Raw genomic sequence first — 21,227 nt, 5'->3', positions numbered from 1 at the left:
TAACACTGGCTTTAAAGTACTTAGCTCTGGGCTGGATGGTACATTTTCTATTCCCCAAATGCCCATTTTTAATTGAAAGTAGTTTGTGGCCCATTGCTTACCTCTCCTTCGAAAACCATCTCAAACTCCTCTCTGTCCTTAATTTTATTATAGAGGTATTCTGCTAATTCAAGACATTTGTTGATCTGACTTTCGAATCCCACTGTACCCTGTTTTGGGGGAAAAAGAAAACTGTTTTTAAATTTCAGTTCTGTATTCTTCCTTGCACATATTTGCTCTGGTTAGCTTTGTGTTCAACTATATTTATTTTCCATGTTATTCTTTTAAATTCTGAAAGTTGCTAAACTATAGAATATTCTTTTGAAATTTATATCTTCATTTTTAGTGTCTCTGTGATTTTTAAATGTTAAATTCACTATTTAATTTTACAAATTACACCATGTTTTCTAGCCTGTGTGAAATAAGAATCTTTAAAAAATGAACTATAAATAATATGCCCTTCAAGCAGACCCAAATTTCAATATATATTTTTTAAAAAAGAAATACAGATCTTGAAAATAGACTTACAAGCATATACTCATATATTTAGTTTTACTTGAACAAAAAGAACCATTGGTTTAAATGCCATTACTTATAAGCATTCCCCTGTTGTTTTATTTTCTTTTTACAAAATTGTACACAAATGAATATAAAACATGACCAGACTCACAAAAAATGGGTCACTGGGGGGATAAAAATTAAATTCTATTCAGCAATTGCCAAAATCTGTATTGGGAGAATTTAGGGTTCTGGAGATCAGTCTATCCAAAAACAATCTTGTGGAAAGGAATGTAATTTTGCTAAAAGTTTCAAAAAAACTCCTTCCTCCTCCATTCATGAAGATATAAACATTTAAAACTAACAGATTCAGGTTTCTGGGAACTTAAGGCTACAGTGATAAACCCACTTAATTAATTAATTAATTTATTAATTAATTATTAATTATTAATTAATAATATTTATACCCCACCCACTCTGGGCGGCTCCCAACAGAATATTAAAAATACAATAAAACATCAAACATTAAAAAACTTCCCTAAATAGGGCTGCCTTCAGATGTCTCCTAAAAGTCAGATAGTTGTTTATTTCCTTGACATCTGATGGGAGGGTGTTCCACAGGGCGGGCGCCACTACTGAGAAGGCCCTCTGCCAGGTTCCCTGCAGCTTCACTTCTCGCAGTGAGGGAACCGCCAAAAGGCCCTCGGAGCTGGACCTCAGTGTCTGGGCAGAACGATGGGGGTGGAGGCATTCCTTCAGGTATACTGGTCTGAGGCCGTTTAGGGCTTTAAAGGTCAGCACCAACACTTTGAATTGTGCTCTGAAATGTACTGGGAGCCAATGTAGGTCTCTCAGGACCGGTGTTATATGGTCTCGGCGGCCGCTCCCAGTCACCAGTCTAGCTGCCGCATTCTGGACTTAGTTGGTCTATCTTCTTACATAAAACTGATGTGCATTTTCCTGACATTTTATTGCTTACCTTGGCTTTCCACATCAACCAGAATTTGAATATGTCCACATGGCGGCCACACTGTATTGCTTTATCCCCAGTGTCGTAGGTTATATCGTATTGCTTGTCTTGTTGGAACAGATATCCTGCACACATCTGGTTGCAACCTTGAAGTATGCCCTGTTGTAAGAACACCCTCTTCAAATATATGAAATCAAGCAGTAGATAAAATATAGTGTGCCGCATGCACAAAACGTATGTGCATGGCATTCCACTTATATGCAGCACTTCCCAAGGGAATCTAAGCTCGATTTTTCATGCCCACCTAGATTTTCTTCGTCCATTCTTACTTCAGCAACTCCCCTCATTGCATGGCCTGCTAATGGCTGCAAAACAGAAAGCAGCACCTGCTGCCCGTACAGTCTTTCTTACATGTGTATTACTAGTTCTCCTGGATCTCAGACCAGTTTTGTGACTATTAAGCATTTAACTACAAAAACCAATGGCAGCGACTAACAGTGATCTTCCTATCCATGAGTTACATCATTCATCCAGACAGGATAAACTCACCCTTAAAACCCTCCACACCAGCAAAATGTGTCACTGCGCCAACGTAAAATATTACAATGGCGTAGCAATGTCCTTGTGCCATCGGGAGATCTTCAACATGGCAGAGAAGAGGTGAGTGGTGGGTGTAAAATGTGGCACAATTAATGTATGGAGCACCTTAAAAGCACATTGACTGCTTTGGAGTCAGTTACACTAGACAACTCTACTTATTTGATGTTCCTCGGTTATCCTTTATAGTGGAGTTTTAGTAGGCAAGAAAGCACAGTGGAATCACCAAATCCCATGTGGCAGCCATAGGAGTCAGTTGTACCTACATCAGCATAAGGCACTCTAGGTGCCACCAAGACCTATGCCAATGCCAACTTGGAAACCTTGCTGAAGGGCTGGAATACCAAGACGTTGGTAGAACTCCGTTCCAGCACCTCTCAGGTGGGCGCCATTGCCATTCTAAGAGAATGAGGGAGGTGATTATGGTGAGTTCTGGCACCTCTTTTTCTATAAAAATAGCACTGAATAAATCCAATAGAAAGGCGAGAAGAGTGAAAGTCTTTTGGCCTTGTAGCTATAACAACCACATACTTAAATTGGTTTAGTAATGCTTTTTCCTCCAGAAAATCCCAAGGATTTGTAGTTCTTTGGGAGATCTCTCACAAACTGAGAGTCCTCAGCAAACTACAGTTCCCAGGATTCTTTGGGAGAAGCTGTAAAGGTAGAAACAGAACATATTTGTATTTGTTCTGTACCATTTAATAAGAAATTGACATGCAAGCAAACCTTTTCCCGAAGAAGAATGGCAGAACATTGTAATAAGACTCCCATCATCTTGTGTGGGTTCCATGTGACGGAGTTGGCTCTGCAAAAAGAAAAGAATGTGCTTAGAATTAATGGAGTAGGAGATGTAGCTTTGGTGGATCCAGAGCAGGGCCATTTCCCAGAGTCTGGATCCCAGTGGGACTTACTTACTCTTTGAGATAGTCAGGGCAAAATATCTCCTGGGCTTACAAATACGTCTCTTATCTGCAATATGCAGTTTGTGGCATATTTTTCCTCACTCCGATGTTAAGACCCTGCACCACTAGGACTAATAAGGTGAGAAGGGTCTATACTAGGAATACAAGATGACAAAATTTGCAAATAGTCTTATTCTGTGGGGCAAGCATTGCAGCCGAAGGTTGGAATTGCACTAAGGGAAGCTGTCTTTTCAGGATTAATGTTACTGGTAAAGAGAGAATACTGAGAAGCTGATAGTGTAATGAATGGTAATTAATTACTGTCAGGTCTATGCTGATTAGCTGATACTGTAACTTCATTCCTGAAAGAGCCACCTTCTAGAAACAGCAGTGCGAGAATTTCTATAAGTTTAGGCAAACAGGATATTCAGCTATTTCCCCCACTAATTGTTCCCCTCCTCTAAAATACAGTTGTTGACATAGGCTGGTGTTTGAAATTTCCTTATCACCAAGATGTGCTAGCAAGTGATATCCAAAATCTTCTCTAGAAAATCAGGAATGGGCGAAAGGTGGGTCAGGAATGACTGATAGATCAGTCCCCTGAGAGACTTGCAATAGATCAGCAAAGGTTTCTGACCTCCAACAATACCAATGGTGTCTCTCTTCACCTCTTTTTCTGACTGTTGAAATGAAAAAAATTTGGGAGAGATATGGGCATGTGTTCCGATATACTCAGTGTCCTCCTTTAGATTTGAGTTTATGTCTGCCCCCACTAAGCTATTATGTAAGCACATCACACAAATTGGTGGGTCTCGGGGATATAGTAAGATTAAGTCGTTCCCATGAGTCTGGACTCTGCTGATTCCTGCTCTAAATAAACTACAAGGTGCTGTGAATGTTGTTCAAATATAACAGCCTCTGTGAGAAAGCTGACATTATGATCCTTCAGTTCTGCAGATCCAGCCTGTTAAAGAAATGAATCTCATGCAATGAGCAGAGCATTAAAAGTGTACAAAAGTGGGACTGCTTCGGTGACCAAGGTGATCAAGGGTCTGGAAACCAAGCCTTATGAGGAACACTTGAGGGAATTGGGTATGTTTAGCCTGGTAAAGAGGAGACTGAGAGGAGATATGATAGCCATCTTCTAATATCTCAAGGGCTGTCACATGGAGGCTGGAGCAAGATTGTTTTCTGCTGCTCCAGAGGGTAGGATCTGAACCAGTTACAAGAAAGGAGATTCCAACTAAACATCAGGAAGACCTTTCCTACAGTTTGACAGTGGAAAAGACTCACACGAGAGGTGATGGACTCTCCTTCCTTGGGAGTTTCTAAGCAGAGGTTGGGTGGCCATCAGTCATGCATGATTTAGCTGAGATTCCTGCATTGCAAGAGGTTGGACTAGATGACCCTTGAGGTCCCTTCTAACTCTACAATTCTGTGATTCTATTGTTAACCCCTATTGGCACATATTGTTTGTGAGCATGTTGTTGGTCTTTCCAAAATTGGCAAGTGTTGCCTGTGGCAACTCTAGTTAGAGAGTGTGTGCCCTTCCCAGCGCACACAGATCAATGCACTTGATTAATGCAAAAATAAAATAAATAGCAGAACCACTGGGGCCATTTATTGCCAATTACTGATGACAGCTCCAGCCTTGACCGGGGTGGAAGGTAGGCCACAAGCTGAGCGCAGTTCACAGAGAGTGTGACTGTGAAGTGAGACAAAGCTAACAGCTGATGCAGACAAAAGGTCTCACTAATTTTCGTCCCAAAGCATCTCACTCGTGAGGCATTGTATGGGCAATCTATCTGGAAGATAAATTGTATATCGAGGAGTTAGTGATCTAACATGGTTGCCCTACTTGCCTCTGTTCCTTCCCCTCTTGTTAAGTTATTTGATGGCACGAGAACAGCCTTTAATGTCCTAATCAGTTGGGAGGAAGTGAAAGTGCTGGGTACCTTCTTTGATGTTGAACACTGTTTTGAGAAAGTGAGGCATTGGGAGGGGGTGGAGAATGAATAATCTGCACATAGCCAGTCATTAATGATCTGCACGTTGCCAGTCGGGCAAGCCACACAGGCTAGCTACAGTATCTATAAATCGGATGGTTTTGGAGTTTTGGAGTTTTGGAGAAGCTCGTGCACAGACTGATCGGCCGTGGGGCCCTGCAAACTGAGGCTACCTGGCCTCTTCTTGAGGGCTTCCAAGTGGCAGATGGAAGTGCTTGCTTGGTATGTATATATTGTTTGCTGTTTAGAATAAAATCTTTAATCTTCTCATTCACTTGTGTTTTGTATTACTTCTGAATCTCATTTTAAAAGAACCGCCTTGCATTTGGCAAGACAGGCATGAAGTCTCTCTTGTTTCATTCTGGTATGTAATGTAAATGTGAAATTTAAATTTTGCGTAACAGCTGCTTCTGTCCTACATGGACACATGGAATATTCCCCCCCCCCACATTGGACCTTTTATATTCTTGTCAATTGCTCTTTTTAAAAATTCCATAATATTTTTGAGATAGGGGCTTATCTTCCCTAGGTATTTGCAAAAGGGCATATGTACCATGGAGAAGTTTCTAACTAAATAAACATGCAAATGAGAATGATTTGATACCTTTCTATGCCACTCAGCTTATGACGATGCTTCCTGGACATTAGCAATCCACCTCCCCAGGCAGCCTGAAAGTGATGGAAGAAAGTTCAAAGGGTTAGGAGGAACCTTCAAAGTATCTGACACTCCACGGTTAGCAAAAGGATCAATGTTGTCAAAACTCTGGGCACTAAATTTCTGATGAAAACGTTCATGATTTCACAAACAGGCGCTCTTCTTAATTTCACACTTTCAAAGAAGGAGTAGTGGACCTGTGTTACTACAATACAAATACTAACAAGCAGAGTTACTAGGAGGATCCTCTTTTCCACTTGAAAATGGTAAAAAAATGAATAAATATTCACAGTGCAATCCTATGTGTGTTTATTCAGAAGTGTTGCGTGTGAAGACCCCCAAGACCTCGCAAAGAAAGACAAGAGTTGAAACCAATATTAGTTTAAGGTCATTGGACATAATTTTACCCACAGCTTTATTGTTTACAGAATGTGAGTGGTTTGGTTAGGCATTGGTTCAACTAGCTGCACCTACACCTCCGGAAGGGCAGCAATGACAACTGGACACTGGCAGAAGTCAGTAAGGGTAAACATACTGGGGGAACATTGGTCCTACCACAGATGCAACCTCACCCCAAAATGCTCCCAGGTGCTCTGGCCTGCCCCTAACCCCTGGAAGGGGATCGGACAAAAGCATGGCGAGCCCCTGGATTCCTTTAATGGAATACCCTATCGCACATTGGGAGGGGCAGGTGTGACAACCTCTCCTCACCACACCTTGAACCAATGCCTAACTGCCAAACCTTACAAAGTTGTGACGATTTGCTGCGTGGCAGGTGAAACCCAAGTGGCACCAGCCAATCAGCCCCAAAAGCAGACAACCCACGACAACATAGCAAGTTCACAGCAAGACCCTAAATATAGGGAGGATGGGCGGGTGATCCGATGCACGAGGCGCTAAGAGGAAGCTCGACGCAACATGTAGTTCTCCTGGCTGCAAATTCTCTCAACCCCATTGGCCAGAATTACCCCAGCAACCGAGGAACCCAATCGGATTGTTGTGGCTATCCAAACGACTCCACCAACACAAACAGTGAGGCCAGTCTTGGTGATCTCACCGCAACATGTGCCCTCCATGATGGGGACACGATTTGTGAGTCCCCCTGCTTTCAGTGGGACTTTATTTTTCAGCAAGTGTGTGTGCGTATAGGATCGCAGCTTGTCTTACTCACGTCCACATGGAGCCAAAGGTTGTATTTATCGCAAATGTCCGCCATCTCCTGAATTGGGTCAAAGGCCCCATACACTGTTGTGCCAGCCGTTGCGTTCACATAAAGGGGAACATACCCCTATGAGGTAAGGCAGAGGATAAAGTTCATGAGGAAACATATATATTGGAAACAGAAGCTAACTTAAATTATTGCAACTTATTACAAGTTCTTTCATTAACTATTCTGCCATGCATATTTTTAACTGTCACATCTTCTTTCATTGGTTCCCCCAAAAGTCCATTTTAGGACTTGATGCAATCACCAGTGGATTATAAATTATTCCCATTGCTGGGGGCCTGGGGGGGGGCAGTGGAGCTCCAGCAGCAAAGGGTTAGTATTGCCCTGTAAATTAGTTTATTATTTCTTCCTTAGCTTGTCTTACACTGTGTGGTATGCATTTATGTAGAAGACAAAATGTATGTTACTTATGTTCATCTGAATAGGAAATATATTCAGGTCCCCCCCCCAAAAAAACAAACATCAGGGTTACCTTTTGTTTGGCTTCCAGAATTTTGGCTTCCAAATCAGCTGGTATTATTTTGCCTCTGCAGTCAACGTGAAAGACAAAAACAAAGAATATTATAAAACAAATGAATAAAGACCAAACAGAAGCAAACCCTAACCATAGTTTAATTAAATCAACTGATCTAATTAGTAACAACATTAGCATCTTGTTGCACAGTACAAAAAAAACAACTCAATACAGCTATTTTGCTATGGGAGCATACCTTTCGTTGCACTTTATTAAAATCACATTTTCTGTTCCAAAACCAAGCGCAGCTCCAGCTTTCTTTATTGAGTAGTGACTCTGCAAAAACAACAGCAACAAAAACATGTCAGCCCTTTTAGAAAGGAATGAAAGAAAATGTAGGAATGAAAGAAAATATAGTCAAATGGGTAAGTCAAGTTTAGTTGTGTAGTAGCAAAGGTTGCCAGCAGGAGATGCCCTCCCTGCTCATTGCAAGTGCCACACGCACAAAAGGCTGTTATTACACACCTTTCTGGGGCAGCTGCTTCCAGGCACAAACCAACCATTTATAGGAAGCAGTTTGAATGCAGAGGTAACAGTCAGTGGGAATGGTCAGGAATAAGTGCTGAAATAAGGGTCAGACATGGTTTAGGAGCACCATAGCAAGCTATAAGCTCTAAACATTTCAAGAAAAAGAAAAAGAAAAAGGAAGAGAAACAGCAACCCAAAACATTATTCCAACTGGGTTCCCCAGCTTGCTATGCAGAAAGGTAGGAGCATTGCCCAAATATTAAAAAGAGAGATACCAGGAATCAGATCTGTGGGGTGGGGTGGGGGTTTTATTCATTAAGTAACATTACTATGAATGCTTCAAAAAGGGGGAGGGGAAGTGTTAATTAGTTGAGGACATGGTAAGCTCTAAGACATATTAAGAGATATTTGGGGTGACTAAGCTTTGTGGATAACACGGTAACATCTTGTCTTCCTTACAGCCTCCTTGTCCCCAACACTGCCCTACAATCTGGTTTGAGGAAAATCTCTGTCAGAGTGCGGCAAGTGGTTTTGTCACAAGGAAACATTTGTAAGGGAGGGGATGTAAAACCCACCTCCATGTGGCAGCTGTGCCAGGCATATTGCCTCCAAAGTTAGCTTAATGACAGAGACGGAGTAGTTGGAGATCATTTTCTGTGACAGTTTTAGGGCCACCAAAATATGCAACGCTGACAGTGATGGAAAGGCGTCTTCCTTAGCCCCCCCCCAAAAAACCCAATTGCAGTAACAACAGTTAATTAAGCTTGTTGAGCTCACATGTTCTGAGGTAAAGAGGACCAGTTTAGGCACTGCAGCCATGCCTTTGGTTTTGACTTCTGGGAAATATTTGTAGCGGGCAGCCATGATGCTATACATATTGGATATAGCACCACCTGTAACAAGAGAACATGACAATAAATATCAGAAGAGAGATAGAGGGAGGGTGGGAGAAGTTTGATATTATGAATGGAGGCGGAAAAGCATAGCTGGTGAAACGTGCTACATATATTTCATACAGGCATGGCAGAATTTGGAGTTGTTTGTGGTCTGCCCTCAACCCCCTAAGTTAGCCTGTCGCCTTACTCTGCCCAATGGTAGGACCAATTGCATCCATGGTTCTTCTTTTTAATTGATCCTCTTAAAAATGGCCTAGCAGATAGTAACTGATGTTTTTAAACAAAGTAATAGCATACAGTTAAAAGCATACATGCTCAGCAGCTGGTTGTATTTTTCCAGCCTTAACCGACAACTTGGCATTGTGGGCAACATGTCAAAAATGGAACTTACCCGGTGAGAATATTCCATCTCCATCTTTATTTGACCATCCGATAATCTCTCTCATTTTTCGAAGCGTGATTTGTTCCATGAGGACAAAGACAGGTGCAATTTCGTATGTAAACCTGGGTACGTGAATAGACATTTGCAAAAAAATAAATTAATTAATTAAATGCCAATACCTGTTTCACAGGAATAAATATTAAAATGTTTATGCTTTCTGAAAAGATGCTATTGCTTTTACAACCTTTATGGGACTCAGCCTACAATCCTATGCCCACTTAATAAACCCCACTGAATTCAGTGTACCGTATATGCCTACTTCTGGGTAGACATGTACAGGACCGCATTTTCAGTTAACAACAGTCTGTTTAAAACATTCAAGAAATGGCAGGAGAATCCCGGTTGACAAAACAAGTGTGAATACTGGGACATTGAAACTCTGTAAGAGCTTAAAAACATTAGCAGGATTCACATAACGTCTGTAATTTAAATTAACAAAGGATAAAAATGAAGTACAGTACATATAACAAATTTAGATAAAGTAGTAATTAGAGGCAGTTAAAAGGGGAAGAACTTTGGAAACCAAGGGAGGGGTGGGAGGAAGTCCTGGGGTGCAGGGAACCCCATACATGTTTTGATATGACTATAGTTTTGTGAAATTAAGTGTATATGTCTGTGTGTATGTGTGTATAAAAAATTATGTTTTCTTTTTGAAAATTTGAAAAAAAAAGAAACTCTCGGATTTATTAAGGTTGTCCTGGAAAGGACTGTGTAATGGGGTATATCAGAGTTTCTCTTGCCTCCTGATAAAAGCCACATTTGAAAAGAACATGCAACACTGACTCTACTTCTTTGTTATTTACTGGAGCTTTGTTTCATCTGCCCTCTACAAGTTTTGAGGCTCAGGCTTTAAAGCAGTCCAACTCTTGTATGTTCTCCCATGATTTAAACAATGTATGGCCCTTTAAATTGTAGGATAGGGTGTGTGTGTGTGTTTGTTTTTGCTGTGTATTTTTTGTGTTTTTATATTGTAAACTCTTCCTGTGATCCTTGGGTGAAGGATGGTACAGAAATTTAATAAACAGATGAATAAATATCAATTAATCTGTGTTTGACCATACATTTGTCTAGCTCACAGTTTACACATAAACAGTAAGGAGGAGACAGCAGCCACACCGAAGCAACCGTTTTTAAATTTTTGGCAGCAATTCCTTCATCCAGGCAGACTGACAAGAGTCTGTCATGACCTGGAATACAAAAGACCTGGGAGAAAGCTCTGAAGCTGAGAGAGTGAATTGACTATATATCCAAACCAGGCAGAATAGCTTTCAAACGAAGAGCAGCAGTGCGTCTAGGCATGCCAAATATAAATCGAAGAAAGTAGGACTGAAGTCGTCCTAGAGGGAGATTTAAAATATGGAAACCAGGCAGGTACTCCAAGCAGAATCTGGGCTGCAATTTCAGCTTTAAAAACACCAGAGGCCACTGGGATAGATCTGCTACCCTCTGCACAACGAACCAAACAATTGTGTTCACACTCTGCTCTGCATTGGCTCTTGGCAGATTCCCCTGTTGCTGCATCCGAGAGGCTCATGAAACGAAATGACCAAATTCTTTTATGAGACAACTTCATTGACTACAGTTTTCCAGGACTCAAGAGCATCTGACATGGTTTTGGGTGTACAGTGGTACCTCTACTTACAAATAACTCTACTTATGAATGTTTCTACTTACGAATGGAGCTCCGTCCGCCATCTTGGATGTGGTTTAGATAGGATTTTTTCTACTTACGAATTTTTAGTTAGGGTTGCTTCGACTTACGAATGTTTTCTCCCAATGCATTCCTATGGGATTCGACTTACAATTTTTTTCGACTTACGAATGTGCGTTTGGAACGCATTAAATTCATAAGTAGAGGTACCACTGTATAAGGATTGCTGTGAGGATAAAAAGAGGCATGGGGGGGTTAGGGTTAGGGTTAGGGGGGGGGACGGGACACTGCATGTTTGCCAACTTGAGCTCCTTTAAGGAAAGGTGCAATATAAACATAATTAGAAAATGAAAATAAAACTGAAGGGGCAGTTCAAATCCCTGGGGCTTAATAAAGAACAATGCACCCATATCATCCCTGCTCCTCATATGGGCCTCTGCAGAAGGTGGGGGATGGGGGAAGCCTCTTCAATACACCACATCCTATGCTAGCATAGCAAAGAACCTTGAAATTTGCCGTCACATGACACCAACAGGGCTGGCTCAGAAATTCAGTGGCTCCTCTACCAATTCAGCTCTGAACCCTATTTTGGGGTGTGTGTGCTGGCTATCGCTACCAAGGACACTGCAGGCAGAAGCTTCTGCCCCCCCCCCAGCCATTTCAGAGGGTGCAATGGGGCAGGGGTCCCTCGCTGACAGAAGCTGGTGGGTCCAGGAAGGGATGGACAGAGGATTACTTGTCCAGCACAGTGCATTATGGATTGGGACTTCTCTGTTTAGCTATTTTTAAATATACTACTCTATGATTCTATGACTTCTATATATAAATAATTTATAAAAGTCTATTTAATCAATTAGATAAAGTTCCTTGAACACCCCCTACCCCCACAAGTATCCTTTAATTTGTTTTCCAAACTTTTAAAAATTACAGTGGTTTGTAGCATTTTTGTGATTACACCACTTAGCCTTAGCCATTATAACTATATTGCTGGTGAGGCTGCAAAGTGTTTTAGTTCAAAGAGTGTCTTATTCCTATTTAGAAAACATGTAGCCAGAATGCAGAGAGGCTGTGAAAACAGTAAACATCAGAAGGCTTCTCACAAATATAATTAGAAATATTGAACTTGAGCTTTAAGAAACACCAAAACCAATTATTTGTGTGGTTTTTTTCTGCATATACGCCCCAAGGACAACTAATTATACCGTACCAAACAATCAATACCTGTCAAGAGTAATTAAAAAGGATGATTTTCTAATTACCAATTACAGATAACAAGAGAGCAGTCCATGGCTTCATCCAGTTAATGGGAAGCAAGAATCAGTGCATGTTCCAATTAATGTATTTCTGCCCGTGTACTAAAATTTCAAAGCATGTTCTATTCTATTTGAAGACAAAGAAAAGTCTAAAGCAAAATTACTATTTGCATCAAACAGAAAGTTGTTCCTTCATTAAAGTTCCAGGCAAAACTCTTCACTCCTCCACAATAAAGGAAATAAACCCAAAGAGAATTATAGCTAACTGCCACAATAAAATTTTTCTACTGCAGTGGTTAAGACCAGATTGTTGTTGTTGTTTAGTCGTTTAGTCGTGTCCGACTCTTCGTGACCCCATGGACCATAGCACGCCAGGCACTCCTGTCTTGCACTGCCTCCCGCAGTTTGGTCAAACTCATGTTCGTAGCTTCGAGAACACTCTCCAACCATTTCGTCCTCTGTCGTCCCCTTCTCCTAGTGCCCTCAATCTTTCCCAACATCAGGGTCTTTTCCAAGGAAAGACCAGATAGATAACTGCAATTTTTCTTGTAGCCCAATTGCATCAGTTCCAATAGCACAAGCTGCAGCGATTTGTGCCCAACAGCTAACTAACATGGCATCCCATGTCTCCTCCTCCTCCTTTGGCAACCACTCATAGCCGAGTAAGATTGTCTTTCATGAACACAGTCTTAACAGCGAGTCCATAAGTGACTGTGGAGGCCAATTCTGGATCCACACGTCCTTCCACAGCGGGGACATAGGTTTCTGGGTGGGAGTTGATCAAGGTGAGGGTTTGCCAAACATGCCTTCTTCTTAGCTTGCTTCTCCCTTTTGTCCTGAGTTTAAGTGTCTTCAAATCCCTTGACACCTTTGGTAAAGGCTGTTCTCCAATTGGAGTGCTCACAGGCCAGTGTTTCCCAGTTGTCGGTGTTTATACTACATTCTTTTAGATTTGCCTCGAGAGAGAGTCTTTAAACCTCTTTTGTTGACCACCAACATTACTCTTTCCATTTTTAAGTTCGAAATAGAGTAGTTGCTTTGGAAGACGATAATCAGGCATCCAAACAACATGACCAGTCCAACAAAATTGATGTTGAAGAATCTTTGCTTTGACACTGCTTCTTCCAGTGCACTGGAATTAGTTCACCTGTCTTCCCAAGTGATGTGTACATTTTTTTCAGAGATGCCGTTGATTGAATCTTTCAAGGAGTTGGAGATGGCATTTATAAGTGGTCCATGTTTCACAAACGTACATGTAGGGCATGTGTAGCTTTGTCTGGCTTGCCCCCCTGTAAAAAAAACAACAACAAAAACCAAACCCCTTCTCCTGCTACACTGAGGCTGGCTTCATACATTGCAAAATGAATGTGGTTCCAAGGTGGCATAGTGGTTCAGGTATCAGACTGGGAGACCAGTGTTCAAATCCTCACTCAGTCATGAAGCTGAGTAGGTCCCTTGGGTCAGCCACCAACTATTGGCCTATCCTACATCACAGGGTTGTTGTGAGGATAATATGGAGACAGCTCCTTGGAGCAAAGGTGAGATATAGATACAAGCAAGCAAGCAAGTTGGCAATAAATAAATAAACATAGAGTAAGTGTCTGTATATTGCATGTAACTATTAGTATATCTTGTTTTGCATATATGTGCAGGCAACAGGGACCCCTGACCAATTTTATGCACTCATAAGAGAAGCAAGGGAGAAAGAGAGATAAATAATTAGCACTTTTCCATGTTTTGGAAAATGCTGTGCATATACAAAGTATTCCTATTTTAATATCTTATCATTAACCAATTAATCAAAATATTTAAACCCTGCCTTTCTCCCTTTACACATAGTACCTCCAGCACAGCCCACAATTATAACTGATACAATGAAACAATAGAAAACAGCATAAAAATAAAGAGAAAATTAAAATGACAGCAGATAAAAGAGCATAGAAGCCACGGGTAACATGAAACAAAGAGGAGAGAGAGTGGGGTATAGTTTTGTTTTAGCATCTGAAAATCAGCAGGGAGAGAACTAAATGAACTGCCCAGGCTAGTGAGCTCTACTGACAAGGTGCTACCACCAAGAAGACCCTATTTCATGTGACTACTGGCCAGCAAGGACAAGTGATTCCAAACATAAGTTCTGGTCAACTGTAGCATTCTGTACCAGCTAAAATGTCTCAACAGAGTGTGTTGTTTCTGTTCGGCTTAGACGTGACCAAGTGTCTGGAATACCCATGGTCTTCATAATGAGTCGAGAATGTTTCTGGAGTCTTGTGAACAGTTGCATTCTAAAAGCAATACAGTAATTGGTTTAACTAATGCAGTGGAGGACTTTTAAATGGGTTTCTTTGGCTGAGATTGTCAAAATGTATTCTAAGGAAACACGAGCCAAGGGTTTGGTGCCGAGGATCGAACTTCCTTTCATCAGGGAATTCCTTGTACAAAGTCTTACTAAACGTGGTTTACTATTAGGTGTATTTTCTTCTTCCCTTCCGGTATTTTGTGTCAAGTACATCGCATAGACTTTAAGTACCATCAGAGTGAGAAACAAAAGGTTTGGAATTTGTATATAATAAATTGACGAGAAGATGGCAATCCATAAACTACCTTAGGTAGCTAGTGTGCTAGGTATGCTACCCTACATTATGGATTCTGATCAAAATAAGGCAAGCAATCTTCACCTGTACAACATCCAAGATGTGAAATTTTCCAGGATGGTACATTTATAGGCTGCATGTGCATTCATCAGCCAGCTGGGGCCCCGAAAAAGACAGCTACACAGCTTGAGTCATTAATTCGGGAGTCTATACCAAGGTCTGCTGAAGGCAGTGGGAGTTCTTCCATTGGCTTCAGTGCATTTTGGATTAGCGTATGAGTATCTGTAATGAATATCTGAGTATCTCCTGATCTTCGAACTACACACTACAGCGACTTCCCAAAAAGCCTCCATTATGATGACGATGACAATGATCAACAGGTGCAAAAATAAAGTAAAATGATCCATTCAGATCCCCATTTCAACACTTGCTTTGATTTAATAAAATCAGGAAACTAAAAAGCTATCCATGATTTTTTAAAACTGGGCTAGTAAAAATTTTCAGCTTATACCAGCTGCTATAAAACTTCAGATTCAAGCAATTTCTGTTTGTGAGTGTTTGTATATGGGGTTCCTTCAATTCTTTGAACCAAAAGTCCATGGAAGTTTTCATACCCCTGAACACTACACACCAGGCCTGCCACTATAAACAGTATAATTTTTCTAGGAAAAGAGGTGCCGGAACTCACCATGAACACCTCCCTTATTCTCATAAAATGGCAATGGTGCCCACTTGAGAAGTACGTTCCAGCAACTTCCAGCTGAAAGCTATATTGTATTGCATATAGCTAACAAGGGACGCGGGTGGCGCTGTGGCCTAAACCATTGAGCCTCTTGGGCTTGCCAGTCGGAAAGCTGGTGATTCGAATCCACGCGATGGGGTAAGCTCCCATTACTCTGTCCCAGTTCCTGCCAACCTAGCTGTTCGAAAGCACGCCAGTGCAAGTAGATAAATAGGTACCTCTGCGGCTGGAAGGTAAATGGCATTTCTGTCACAGTAATCCGTGCGTCAGTAGCAGTTCAGTTATGCTGGCCACATGGCCCGGAAACCTGTCTGTGGACAAACGTCAGCTCCCTCGGCCTGAAATGATATGAGCGCCTCACCCCATAGTCACCTTTGACTGGACTTAACCAACCAGGGGGTCATTTACCCTTTACCTTTAAAAGTCAAGTGATCTAGGTTGTCACCAATATGTGGATGGCAACCAGCTCTCTCACTCCTTCTGAACAAATGTAAGTGAGACAATGGGTATTATGAATCAGTAGCAATAAGCTGAGATTCAACCCAGGCGAGGGGGAGTGAGTTCCATTGCACGACTGAGTAGTGTTCAATCTGTTTGGTAGGTGTTGCACTTTGCCGTAAATGACCAGGTTCATATAGGGTACACACTCCTTTTACGGTTGCTATTTTTCTAAAAGTAAAAACCAGAACACCCCCAAAGTTGTTGAGCTTCTTTTTTACAAAAACACCAAAACAACAACAATGTGATTTTTCAATTGCCTAAGATCCAGAACAAGGCGCTGCCTTTTGGAAATCCCCCCCTGGATGTCAATTCTGTCTTTGAAATCCTGGTAATGTCTGGGAAAATCTGGATGTATGGCAGCCCTATATTTGATCCAGCTCCTCCTAGAGGCATAGGTAGCCTCTGTGGCTTGGAACAGTTCTCATCAGGTTAGGCAGATAAATTAGTCGGGACCCACTATGGACAAAAATAGCCCTGCTACCATTATCCATGTACTGGCATTCTTTAGTTTGGATCATTGCAATGCATTGTGTGAGACTACACCAGGGATGTCCAACTCCCAATAGACTGTGATCTACTCACAGTGTAAAAAAACTGGCAGTGATCTACCCATTGTCATTGGATGGATCAAAGTTGTTGAGCTTTTTTGGGGAAGCCAAGGTGGTTGAGCTTTTTTTAGGGAGCAAATGAATGAATGGAACTGAATATATGAATGAATGGAACTGAATGAGCATTGCGACATACACAGAACATAATCAAAAGTTGATTATATAAAACAGTTGAGGGTCCTGAATCCCCAGTCTGATAGTGGAACTTAATCTGATGGCCCACTTTTTTGCTAGGAAGCAAAAGTTGCTGAGCTTTTTACAAGCCGAAGTTGTAGAGGGTTTTTTTTTTGGGGGGGGGGGAGTAGATCACTGAGTGGCCAGAGATCTACCAGGAATACCCCATGATCTACCAATAGATCACGATCTACCTGTTGGACGTGCCTGGACTACACCAAAGTACTGTATTAGGCCAGTATTTTGATGTCTGTATCGGCTTCCAGTCCATTTCCAGGCCTACTTTAAAGTGCCGGCATGAGCCTTTTAAGACCAAAATTGGCCTGGGGCAAGATTGCTTGAAGGACATACACCTCTCTGGACCTCAAGATCGTCTTCTGTGGCTGTTCTCTGGGTGCTTCCACCAAATGAGGGGTGGCAGGTGGCTATGAGAGAGAGGGCCTTCTCTGTGGTGGTTCTCTGGATGTGGAAAGCCCTTCCTTGGAGAGGTTTGCCTGGAAATGTCTTTATGGTCATTTTTACACTAGGTTTTTCCATTTGAAAACATTCCAGTGCTTTGTAGAGCCATTGTATAGATGCCATGTTCTGCTGCTACTGATTTTACCCTGGTTTTATTTTGTGGCTGGTTTAGTTGTGTTGTTGGAGTTCACGTTTATTATGCATGTTGATTTTATTTATTTTTACTTGTAAATTGCCCAGAGATTATTTGTTATTGGGCAGTATATAACAAACAAGCAAGGAGTGACAGATGTTTAACTCTCCCATTGAAACCAACAGAGCATTATCAGTGGATGGTGCAAGTGGCAGAAAGTTTGCTTTTCCATTTGCAGGAAAAGCTCCTTCATGCATTGTCATTTTGCCCACAATGAACTTGCTTTCCATCTGGTGAGATTTTCCAGCTGCTTATGAATGTAGTCATCACTGCACACATCTAACGGCGTTCTGAAATAGAAACCTGCCTTTTGATCGCTGATGAGTATTTGGAGTCCTCTCATGTCACACTTTCTAAAGCCCATGCAAATCAATACACAATTTCAAACTGCCTCCAGGCGTGTCTCACACCCGCTTTCCATCCCTTTCAGTAGGGAAGGAAAGAGTAGACATTTTGGTCTCGGGGACTGATACCAACAATCACCTTGAACTTCATTTTAACTTTCTTTCCCACAACCTCTGTATCAATAAAGATAATTGCATTTCATAAAATGATGGAATCTAACGCTAGCTACAGTTGCAATTTCCTCCTCTGCTACGGAAAGTCCTTCTTTGCACTATGTTAAAGCATAACACAAAGACTAATAATTCAGCTGAGTATGTTATCACTCCACTTTCTGGTTCTTAATCCATTCTGCATCATTGAAGAGCATCTTACCAACTGCTTCTACAGGTGATTAAAACATAACCTTAAAATCTAGTTCTGGTCTCTCCTCACCTTCTGAACACATTTTTTTTTTACATCAATTCCAGTGGAAGGTTTTGATTGTAACTCAACTTTAGCCCTCCTTTTAATACAGAAAATATGAAAGTGTGACTCCTCCAGATTTTCTGATTATCTTTAAAACAAAAGAAACAAAAGAAACAAAAGAAACAAAAGAAACAAAAGAAACAAAAGAAACAAAAGAAACAAAAGAAACAAAAGAAACAAAAGAAACAAAACAAACAAACAAAACAAAAGAAACAAACAAAACAAACAAAACAAACAACTAGCTTCAGGTTTGTAGCCAGCACGCCTTCTAATTCCAAGACTTCAAACAGGCGAATTTTTTTAAAAAAAATCTTTACCACTCCCAATAACATTGAATATACTCAGGACAACTTCAAAGACAGACAGCAGTAAACCTTGAGCCAGGTTCAGATAAATGTTAATATGCCTACGTTCTGTATTAGTTTGATTTCTCATTCAGAATATGTGAAATGAACCTATCAAAGGAACCAGGAGAAATTTCTAAAAGTGGAGAAGATGGATCAGCTTTTCCCTGATTATCTCCCAAGATGGGGGTTAGCAGCAGCAGCAGCTGGAGTGCTTATGCTACCTTTCCTAATGCGTGCACAGCAAGCAGTTTCAACCTCCTATCCATTTGTTGTGAAGACAGGGCCGGCTCTAGGTAGAATCCCGGTGGCGCGGGGCGCCAGGGTGCCGGGCCGGTAGGCAGGGCGCTGCGCGGCAAAGCTGCGCGGAAGCCATGCTGTGCCCTGCTGGGCGCCGGAGCGATCTCCGCCCCTCAGCGCCAGGGCACGCGACCTGCTCGAGACTGCCCTGTGTGAAGATAAATAGATGATGCACCCAATGAATTTCTAGAACTATTTATTGTGGATATTTAACTCTGCTGCCTGTTTCCCAACCCTCCACCTGCCAACCTCCCATAGATTTATCCACACCATAGAACATGGGTGTACCCTCCCCCCTAGATCAAGTAAAACAATACAAATATTTAACTAACTGACCAATCACGTCGGTTCTGCCCCCCCCCAAAGTCCTGCTCCTGTAACAAAAATCCTGGCTACACCCATGTCATAGAACAGCATGACCCCGCAAGTCCCTTAATTTTATTGATATGATCTAGGTGCCACAGTATCACAGAAGTTGAACCCCTAATTAATCTATCTACATATCCATACACACACCCTTAAATATCCTTTTGTCTACAGAGTCCAAACCCAAGAGGAGAAAAAAAATAAGCAGAGACAGTCTAACCCAGGCACCCCCAAACTTCGGCCCTCCAGATGTTTTGGACTACAATTCCCATCATCCCTGACCACTGGTCCTGTTAGCTAGGGATCATGAGAGTTGTAGGCCAAAACATCTGGCGGGCCGCAGTTTGGGGATGCCTGGTCTAACCATTTCATCTGTTTTTGTTTTTAGCACACTGAAGTGATGCTCTATATTTGTTGGATTTCAATTCCTATCAGCCCCCAGCCCACAGAACATGGTCAGGGCTTATGGAATCTGCAGACCAACATCTACAGGACTTTGCCTTCTCACCATACAGCAGAGAGAAAAGTCCTAAGGTACTTACATGTTTGTATTAGCAGTAGACGTCAGCCACTCTCCAGCCAAGCCAATGATATCAAGCCCTGTAGAAAGCTGGTTGAAAAAGCGTGGGTGACCTAGAAAAACAAATGACACCATCTAAAGGAAACATGCATATTATCTATGCATCTGCATTGCTTCTGGTTCTCTGAGGTTTCATATACTTTTATCAGTAGCCCCCCCCCCCAAATGATTTTGCAAAATGTGTTGCATAAAGTTATGCTTTCAAACCAGAAATGCTACTTTTTGTTATTACTATTTACAATAAGGAAACATGTTTGTAATTTAGGTAGGTGGGAAATGGGAAATGCCAATAATTAACTCCATGCATTCATCTACTCCTTTTCAGAGAAGTGTGTTAATCTAGAATGCATCAGAATTTGATTTATATGCATTAAAATGAAGTCTCAATAAATAGGGATGGATCTGTGAATCAGGTTGCTTATTGTATAGTAATTATTTCTTTACCTCTGCTCTTCTTTAAGACTGAAATCCCATACCCACTAATCTTGGAATGACCACTCCCCACATCAAATGGGGGGGGGGCTTTTGTGTGGTTGTGTGCAGCCCCCCCCCGGATCCCAATGCGACTCCTGGTAGTTCGGGCTGGCCTCATATATTCAATGAAACTTACTTCCAAGTAGACATGCATAGGGTTGCATTTGTAGCCCTACAGGCAATGAATCACAAAGAGGTAGAAGCAACTCATTTTATATATTGACTGCAGTTCTATAAATAGTTTAATTATTGTATATCTTCTATTACTAACAAATTCAAAAATATATCAGGTACCTGTTATAGCACCCCTTCCCTCTAGCGTCCTATTAAAGGTAAAGGGACCCCTGACCATTAGGTCCAGTCGTGACCGACTCTGGGGTTGCGCGCTCATCTCGCATTATTGGCCGTGGGAGCTGGTGTACAGCTTCCAGGTCATGTGGCCAGCATGACAAAGCTGCTTCTGGCAAACCAGAGCAGCACATGGAAACGCTGTTTACCTTCCCGCTGTAGCGGTTTTATCTACTTGCATTTTGACATGCTTTCGAACTGCTAGGTTGGCAGGAGCTGGGACCAAGCAACGGGAGCTCACCCCGTCACAGGGATTCAAACCGCCGACCTTCTGATCAGCAAGCCCTAGGCTCAGTGGTTTAACCCACAACGCCACCTGGGTCCCTGTGTCTGTGAGTGTCCTATTAGGAAAACATAATTTCAAGACCTTCCATTCTGGATGGCTGATTGCATATTTATTTAGCAGCTGGTTAAAAGACTGCCAACCCCTTTGTTATAGCCAGATCATGGAAGCAAAGAAGCCTGTGATCCTGACCCACAATTTAAGGAGTATCTTTTGTTTCCTATTTTCAACCAACGAGCTTTATTCAAGTGACCTTCAGAAAGAAAATTAGTTTTTAAAAAGTATCGTTTTTTTGAGAGTGAGAGACAGAAGGTAATTCAGAAAACGTACTTCAT

At 41.6% G+C, this 21,227-nt stretch overlaps 1 protein-coding gene across 2 annotated transcripts in view; it reads right to left on the bottom strand.

Moving 5' to 3' along the window:
- Positions 1-21,227, bottom strand: part of GAD1 (glutamate decarboxylase 1) — a 53,472-nt gene that overhangs the window by 5,101 nt on the left and 27,144 nt on the right. For both annotated transcript variants that reach the window (XM_035135577.3, XM_035135569.3), the window contains exons 6-15: positions 19,750-19,840; positions 9,165-9,277; positions 8,655-8,770; positions 7,606-7,685; positions 7,368-7,422; positions 6,839-6,955; positions 5,617-5,681; positions 2,831-2,909; positions 1,517-1,666; positions 102-209 (exon numbers count right to left, since the gene is read on the bottom strand). In XM_035135577.3, coding sequence (XP_034991468.1) covers positions 102-209; positions 1,517-1,666; positions 2,831-2,909; positions 5,617-5,681; positions 6,839-6,955; positions 7,368-7,422; positions 7,606-7,685; positions 8,655-8,770; positions 9,165-9,277; positions 19,750-19,840 — 974 coding nt within the window. The remainder of the gene's footprint in view (positions 1-101; positions 210-1,516; positions 1,667-2,830; positions 2,910-5,616; positions 5,682-6,838; positions 6,956-7,367; positions 7,423-7,605; positions 7,686-8,654; positions 8,771-9,164; positions 9,278-19,749; positions 19,841-21,227) is intronic.

The sequence above is a fragment of the Zootoca vivipara genome, chromosome 1 (assembly GCF_965207765.1).
Source record: "Zootoca vivipara chromosome 1, rZooViv2.hap1.1, whole genome shotgun sequence".
In the NCBI taxonomy this organism is placed as follows: domain Eukaryota; kingdom Metazoa; phylum Chordata; class Lepidosauria; order Squamata; family Lacertidae; genus Zootoca; species Zootoca vivipara.
Note: the sequence above shows the minus strand (reverse complement) of the source record. Positions and strands in the feature narration are given on the sequence as shown.